Consider the following 8138-nt stretch of genomic DNA (forward strand, 5'->3'; position numbering starts at 1 on the left):
GCTGAATCCCAAGTTCCTGAATCCTTACTGCTGATGGGATAGAGCCGCGAGAATCTGCCTTTTGATCCCATTCTTTTCTCAGACTTGTCCCATTCTTCCTGAATGAGCTTTTTAGTGATCTTGCTCACCGGAAAGCATGGTCTGTGTCGTCTTTGACCTGCAAAGTGCTTGCTGGAGGGGGACAAGACCTCTTCCTGCTCCCTCATGCCCAATGTTTTGCGCACCAAAGCGATCAGTGCATCCACCTTCTTAGGTTCAAGGGAAAGGTCGGCCGGTGACTCTCCCCGCTCCGAAGAGGAATATTCACCCTCTGACATCGATCCGGCCTCCTCCGAGTCCATTGAGGAATCCCGCCGAGAACTCACTGTTCTCTGCCTCTTACGGGAACTGCCAGCCTGCCTTACGCCTTTCGCCACTGCCTGCTGTATCAGCTCCAAGATGTCAGTGGAAGATTTTGAGGCGCCTGCCGCCTCCTTAAAGCAGTCCTCACAAAGCTTCTTTCCCATCATGGCCTTGGTGTCACAAGCTTGACATCTGGCTGACTTTGCCTTCCTCTTCCCAGAGGAAGCAGAGGACTCCATCTCCACAGGGCTGAATATGAACAAAAAAACCCGATTAGAAAACGCACTCTTTTTTATTTTTTTTTATTTTTTTTCCAACATAAGTGAATATGCTTTACCTCAGCTCCACTGATCTGGATCCGCGTGGTGAGAGGTCGCTCCTGACATCCATTCTGGCACCAGACTGATGGAACACCACAGAGCTGACTTAAATAAAGAAAACTTTTTTTTTTGAATTTGGCGCCATCTCCCGGCCCCGTGTGACGTCACCAAACGCGTCACGCAGATCCTCCGCGCATGCGCGATGTCCGTCCGAAGCCGCGAGTGCCCACACAGCATTGCCCTCACACCGCTGCCGCCGCTACACGGAACCGGAGGAGAGCCCGCAGACTGCAGGTACTAAACGCCGCTCCAAGCGGCCAACCCGATGCTCCAGCTACACGGTACCGGAGGAGAGCCCGCAGACTGCAGGTACTAAACGCCGCTCCAAGCGGCCAACCCGATGCTCCTGCCAGGGGGGAGAATAAGACCCGGCTAGTCACCCCCAGCCCTGGCTTCCATACGCCCCACAGCCTGCTGCCTACAGAGGGACACCCTTGCTCGGGGCCGAGTTCTGAGGCCTTCCCAGGGGAGAGAGGCTGAACTCCCCAGGGGCTACAAGGATCAACTCACCTAAGAAAACAATAAACCATTCCGAACAGAACAGATAGCAACCTGTCCTAGGGGGACAGGAACAAAAAAGACTGGGAAACTCAGGTAGAGGAGGGGCTTATATAGGCTAGGGTACTGCATGTTAACCCTTTATTGTTCCTGTCAACTAGGGGTAGGGGATGAAAACCCATTTGTCAGCGCTGCCATGGATATGACCAGGAATGGCTATTAACGGCTTGGCTTCAGAGATATCCTGCTAATGGAGTGATGTAAACTGGAATATTTTAATGATGATTGTACTATAGGACATATATTAAAAGTCTCTGGACTATTGCTGCATTTATGATGTGATCCCATTAACAGGTTTTTACAGGTTTTAGGTCCTGTTTATGTTACTGATTTCCTTGATCTAGCTTGAGCGGTTGTAATTTGAAGTTATGATCCTTCATGTCTGAAGCTGAGTTGTAAATGTTGGAGTGGTTCATCAGACCTTATTTTGTTTGGAGTTTATCAGGCCTTATTATCCTCTGACTCTGACTGTTTTTTAACCCTTTAGTTTTAAACAACTGGCTTAGTATGAACGTCTTCTATAACATTTTGTAATTTTTGCATGTATGCATAATTTTTTTTTAAACAGTGATGGAGACACAGCCCTCAATGTTTACCTTCTAACGATTCAAGCGCCCTCACAATAAATCCACACTCTTCAACAATCCGATCTTCTATAGTCGTCCTGCCCATGCCAAAGTCCCGTAATTTGCTGAGAGTGAACCTTCTCATGGTTTTCCAATTCTCACCGTGACTGAATGGGACACCTGCACAAAATAGAGAATGAATCTGTCCTTCAAATCTGTGTCCAGAGTGTATTAGTCAAACACATTCAGTCCAGGCTAGATTTTCAATAATGTGTTCGATTCTACTCATACCATATTTTCACTAGTAAGTGGTGAACTGGACCACATAAACGCCCATTTGCTCAGTTATGTTATGATACAGTTGTCTCTAAAACAAGGTTCCTTCTAGATTTTAGAAAGTAGGTGGTCACCACCTCCTTGGTAAACGTGACCCTGGCAGAGGCCTAACCTTTAGTTTTTGTGTGGAATTAAGACTTTTAATACAGTAAATGAATTTATAGAGCTTAAAAATGGAGCGAAAAATGATGCCAATTTGGAAGCCAAATTTATGTCATAATGACCTTCATATTTATAAATGTCAGACTTTGTGACCTGAACTTACACTGGAAAGCAAGCTAAGATAACTGAATTGTCATAAGTGATTTCAGTTATGTGTACATCAGACCAAAAAAAGAATGCTGGAGGAAAGAAGGACAGAGGGATTTGGTTAAAAGAGAGAAATTCTCCCTCCAAATGAGGGTGATGAGGAAGCTTTGTTTGAGGTTGGTGACATTGTTGTTGGATGCTTATGGCTTGCACTGCCTGTGTCCAATGTATTTTTCTGTAACTGTGCCCTGGACCGTTACTCTTCGGCTGACCAGTGCAGGGGTGGTGTCACCTACCAGAGGAGCTGCTTATAATTATGTACTAGATGTGTCCTTATCTATTTTGTTTTGTACTATTTATTTTAAAAATGTAATACCAGCTGCACTCATGACACAGGATACAGAGAAAAGTACTGTTGTATGTAAGGACTGAGCACCAAAGAAGCTTTTAGACCACCACTCTCTGATTGAAACTCTATATAGCCCTGTACAGAGTAGGCATTGTGAAGGGTGAGTCACGCTTATGAGTCACTTGAGTTGCAATTTGACATGTGCGATTCGTTTCGTTCCGCATCGAAATTCGGACGAATTTTCGGAAATTTGGACATTCGGATGTATCCGAATTCCGAATTACAGATATAATGAATGCAAACGAATCCGAATGTCCGTTTCCGAAATTCGGTAGCGGTAGTTCGTTCGAACGTTCGTCTCGTGTTCGTTTCTTATTCGTTTCGTTCGTTGGAGCAAAGTAACATTAGTGGAGAAAAACATTTTTCCCCCTCAAATGTCACTTTGCTGCAAACGAACGAATGAACGAAACGAAAAAGAAACGAAAACGAAACGAACGTGCGAACGAACTACCGCTACCGAATTTCGTCCGAATCCGAATTCCGAATCCGAATTGACTTTCACACCCGAATCCCGAAAAACGAAATAACACAAATCCGAATTTAAAATGAAACAAAACGAAACAAATTTTTTGGCAGTGCACATGTCTAGTTGCAATGGTAAATTTGAGTTTGAGCTGTGTAAACAATGGAGCAACTAGTAACAGACAGGTAAATATTTGGAGAGAAACCTGGAGCTCCACCTTCTAGTTTGAGATGTAATTCTAAAATATTCATAGCAATATTTCACAAGCTGACTATACCAAATATCTTTAAGGATTTTGATAGACATGTAAGCTGCGAAAAAATTTGGTTCTGTTCGGGTATTTTGTTTTTTCGGGATTCGGGTCCGAAATTCAATTCGGGTTTTTGGATTCGGACGAAATCCGAACTTTCGTTTGTTTCGGATAAGTTTACGAACTAATATTCATTACGACTACCACAGAAAACCATATACAGATATTAATACTAAAGCTGAATCTCCTAGACCCAAATGGCATTCGGCAGCCGAATCTTCGAATTGTATTCAGGAGCTCTGGAAATGCCATTCGGGTCTGGGAGCCTCAGCTTTAGTAATATGTGTATATGGCTCCCGGACCCGAATGGCATTTGGGAGCTCCCGAATGCAATTCGGAAATTTGGATCCCGGGTCTAGGAGCCTCAGCTTTAGTATTATATGTTTATACTATATATGGCTCCCATGTTGCCATTCGGATGCATCAAACCGAAAAACACATCTGATTGGCCAGAAAAGTTACATGTCCGATTCAGTTTAGTTTTTGAACAAAATTTGGACAGGATCCAAAAGTCGGAAACGGCACTTCAGATTCGGACACATTCGGATGCATTGGGATTCAGAAATTCGGATGCGCCCGTTTTTCGGGAACATTCATATGAATTTTTATACGAATCAAAATTGTCACACGATCTGCTATTAGATAGGGTGCTTGTCAGCTCCCTATGTGAGAGCAATAGGGTTAGTGTAAAAAAAAAAAAAATTCTAAAAATGAAAGTAACATATCATTTTTTTTTTAAAATGTGTTTTAAGTCCCTTGCCCCCCACGTGCATGCACATAAACACAAACGATCTGCTATTAGATAGGGTGCTTGTCAGCTCCCTATGTGAGAGCAATAGGGTTGGTGTAAAAAAAAAAAAAATTCTAAAAATGAAAGTAACATATAATTTTTTTTTTTAAATGTGTTTTAAGTCCCTTGCCCCCCACGTGCATGCACATAAACACACGCGGGTGCGCCTACGTGTGAAAACGACAATTGCGCTACACATGCTACATATCACCGCAAACGTTGGAGTGAGAGCAATAATTCTAGACCCATCAATCACTTTTAGCACTAAACTGATTAGCGGTAAAAACATTTAAAGTGTTCCCTATGGGAAAATTTGGGTATTTACTTTTTTTGCGGCTTCACGGGCGAACGCAATTTTAAGACTTGACATGTTTGGTATCTATTTACCCGACGTGACCCCGTCTTTCATATTGTATCCAAAAATTGGGTATTATATTCTGTTTCTGTGCAATAAATTTTAATTTCGTTTATTTTTTCCTATAAATACTGGTTTGATAAACAATTGTGCAAAAACCGTGCAATGTAAAAAATTGCAACTAGCATTTTTTTTTCTACAGGACCTCTGCTTGCAGAAAATATATAATTGTTTGGGGGTCTGAAGCTGTTTTCTAGCCAAAAATGTATATTTTATCATGTGTGCGCAAATATTAAGAAAATGATTGGACAGCAAGTGGTTAAGGACTCTTTGGTGCTACTGAAAAGTAGGATGACAGGCTGCAATAGTTGTGTTCCCTCATCATATTTATGCACTGTATGGAAACATTCATCTGGAACTATTTCAGCTGCGTTCTGCATGATAATAAAATATATGGCCCATCGTACCTAAAGGAGAACTATAAGGTAAGTGATTTTCACTCAACCTCACAGTTTGAGCCGACGTGTGGCAATGAAACTGTCACACGTCAACTGTACAGATCAGGAAGTGAGGGAACACATACGGGCGCTCGCTGACTTCCCGATCATGTCCCTGCAGAGATCGTGATTGTCATTGTCACTCACGGCTCCCTGCAGGAATTCCCCCCTTCCCTGTCCAATCCTCCAGCGCTGACTGGCGTAACGGATGGGGGAGGGGGCGGGTACAGGTGGCTCTGCCTCTAGATAGGCAGAGCCTGCTGTCACTCACGCAGCTGGGTGGATCTCGACAGTAATGTCGCGATCCTTCCCGGCTGCGTCGGTCTCAGTATACCGCAAGCTGTAGCTCGCGGTATACTGAGCTTTAGGTCACAGGAGGAAGCTAGTTTGTGTCCTCCTGTGACCCTGAGGAGAACTATGGGGAAAAACACTGACCCCATAGCAGTGGCGTCACAAGGGGGGTGCGGCCCGCACCCGGGTGACACCATTGGAGGGGTGTCATTACCAAGATGGTCGCCGGCAGGTATCCGAATACTGCCGCGCGTGCGTGATGACGCCATCGCGCACGCACGTGGTGACGTCACGCGCATGCACAGTGACGTCTCTGCGGGGTGACACTGGGTTACCGCTCCGGGTGTCACCCAGCCTCGGGATGCCCCTGCCCCATAGTTCTCCTTTAATCGGACGTATGTGTAAATACAATCCTACATACCAACTCATACATACTGTAAGTGTCCCATTCTTCCTAAAATGTCATTTTTGCACATCCAAGTGATAAAAGGGTTAATGTTCTGTAAACATACCAAATCCTTTGTTAATGTCTTCAAACATCGGTATGTGGGGCCTCTCAGCAAACTCATCAGCATAATCGATAAGGGCCATCTTGACAGTTTCATAGCCAGATAATACGACCATTTTTACGCCGCCCATCTGGATACTGAACACAGGGCCATATTGCTTTGAGAGCTAACGACACAAAAATGAAATATATAATCTATGTAATATAAGTGCAATCACTTACAAAGCCATCCACAACTCTGCCCCCGGATATATCTCAAACCTTGTCTCAAAATATCACCCTAACCGTCCCCTCCGCTCCTCCCAAGACCTCCTGCTTTCCAGCTCCCTTGTCAACTCCTCCCATACTCGCCTACAGAACTTCTCTAGAGTCTCTCCCATCCTCTGGAACTCTTTACCCCAACCTGTCCATCTATCTCCCACCTTGATGGCTTTTAGGCGTTCCCTGAAGAATCATCTCTTCAGGGAAGCCTATCCCACCTCAACCTAACCACTGAAACATCACGTTATCAAACAATTCATCCCCACACAGCTACCTCCTCATGTATCACTTCCACCTCACGTTTAAATTGTAAGCCCTCAGGGGCAGGGCCCTCCTTACCATCTTGTCTTGAATGTGATTGCAATGTCTTCCTTATATTGTAAAGCGCTGCACAAACTGTTGGCGCTATATAAATCCTGTATAATAATAATAATTTTGGACAATGGGACATACAGTACATATGGCTCGGACAGAGATCGCCATTTTAAATCAGTTGTTGCCATTATTGCCGATGCTAACTTTTGGTGATAAAAGTGAACACAACATTCAGGTCTACCAAGGTTAAATATTAAATAAATAAATAAATACATGTCTGGGATCCTGGTGCTAGTATCTTTTGGCTGCATGCAATATTGTGATCCAGCCAACTGTAAATGGTTACTTATGGTGGCAGGATAAAGTGATCCTCACAAAGGCAACAATCACATGAGCTATGATAATTGCTTTGGAAGGCATGTTTGCTTCTCATAAATATCCAAAACTCATGGAAAAGTTAAACAGAACTTTGCTGAAAGCTATACAAATTGCTTATTTGGGAAGGAAGGCTTGGAAGATAATCATGGTGTTTAGTTTGAATGTAACAGGACACTTCTCGCAACTACTTTGAGGTTATGAGACATATGCCAATAGTTGACAAGGACAGCAGGTTACTAAAACAACAATATGCAGGCCAAAAACACCACGACCCAGCTACTGTCCTCCAACAAGGAGATAAAGCATTGTCCCAGAGGACTCTTTTCTAAGTTTACACCTCAACGATCCATGGACAGAGCCCACGAGCAGCACTTGTTTTAGTACCAGAACAGCTGCATAAGTGCAATTCTCAAGCCCCAATGCAATGTTACTCATTCCCATATGCTCTACCTCTTTACTTCAGGCCATGGGGAACCGCTTGGGACTAGGGATGTCCCAATGCCGATACTAGAATCAATATTGGGACCTATACAGGGCATTTTCACAAGTACTTGCGCTTGTGAAAAGGCCCCAAAACATAGCGCCGATACCAGCACTTTAATTTTTTAGATAGCTTCATGCTGCCCAGGAGTAGCACGTTTGTTGGGGTCCTCTGGGCAGCCTGCCGAGCAGCTAAACGGGGACCTCACAGAAGCACCTCCAACAATGGGCTAGAGACACCAAGCACGGCCATGAGAGTGACGGGGCATGACACTCCTGCACAGTGCCGACTATCTAAGGGCCACGTGGGAGACCAGGAAATGGACTCCTGCACAGCGCCGCACTCCTGTGAGTTGCTTTTTGTAAAGCCGGGGATGTACGGCTGAGGCATGCATAGGGAAGCTGTGACAGAGCTGGCTGCAGGCATCACACATGGTCACCAGCCGGTTTAATGGACAGATTGGAAGAAGCAGGCAGTGGCGTAACCAGAGTTATGGGCGCCCGGGGCAGAACATTTTTTTCGCCCCCCCCATATTATATAAACATCCACTAGAACTGTACCCCCCACCCCCACACATATATATCAGCTAAGGAACTACAAGTCCAAGCATGCCATCACTGTCCCTGTACACCCCCCCACACACACACAT

At 44.6% G+C, this 8138-nt stretch overlaps 1 protein-coding gene across 1 annotated transcript in view; it reads right to left on the bottom strand.

The window, feature by feature from the left end:
* LOC108801981 (cytochrome P450 2K4-like) overlaps window positions 1–8138 on the bottom strand; it is a 21640-nt gene that overhangs the window by 12233 nt on the left and 1269 nt on the right. Inside the window, exons 2-3 of the mRNA XM_018573886.1 lie at window positions 6059–6221; window positions 1877–2026 (exon numbers count right to left, since the gene is read on the bottom strand). Coding sequence (XP_018429388.1) covers window positions 1877–2026; window positions 6059–6221 — 313 coding nt within the window. The remainder of the gene's footprint in view (window positions 1–1876; window positions 2027–6058; window positions 6222–8138) is intronic.

The sequence above is a fragment of the Nanorana parkeri genome, unplaced genomic scaffold (assembly GCF_000935625.1).
Source record: "Nanorana parkeri isolate BGI_ZX_2015 unplaced genomic scaffold, ASM93562v1 scaffold2594, whole genome shotgun sequence".
NCBI lineage: Eukaryota > Metazoa > Chordata > Amphibia > Anura > Dicroglossidae > Nanorana > Nanorana parkeri.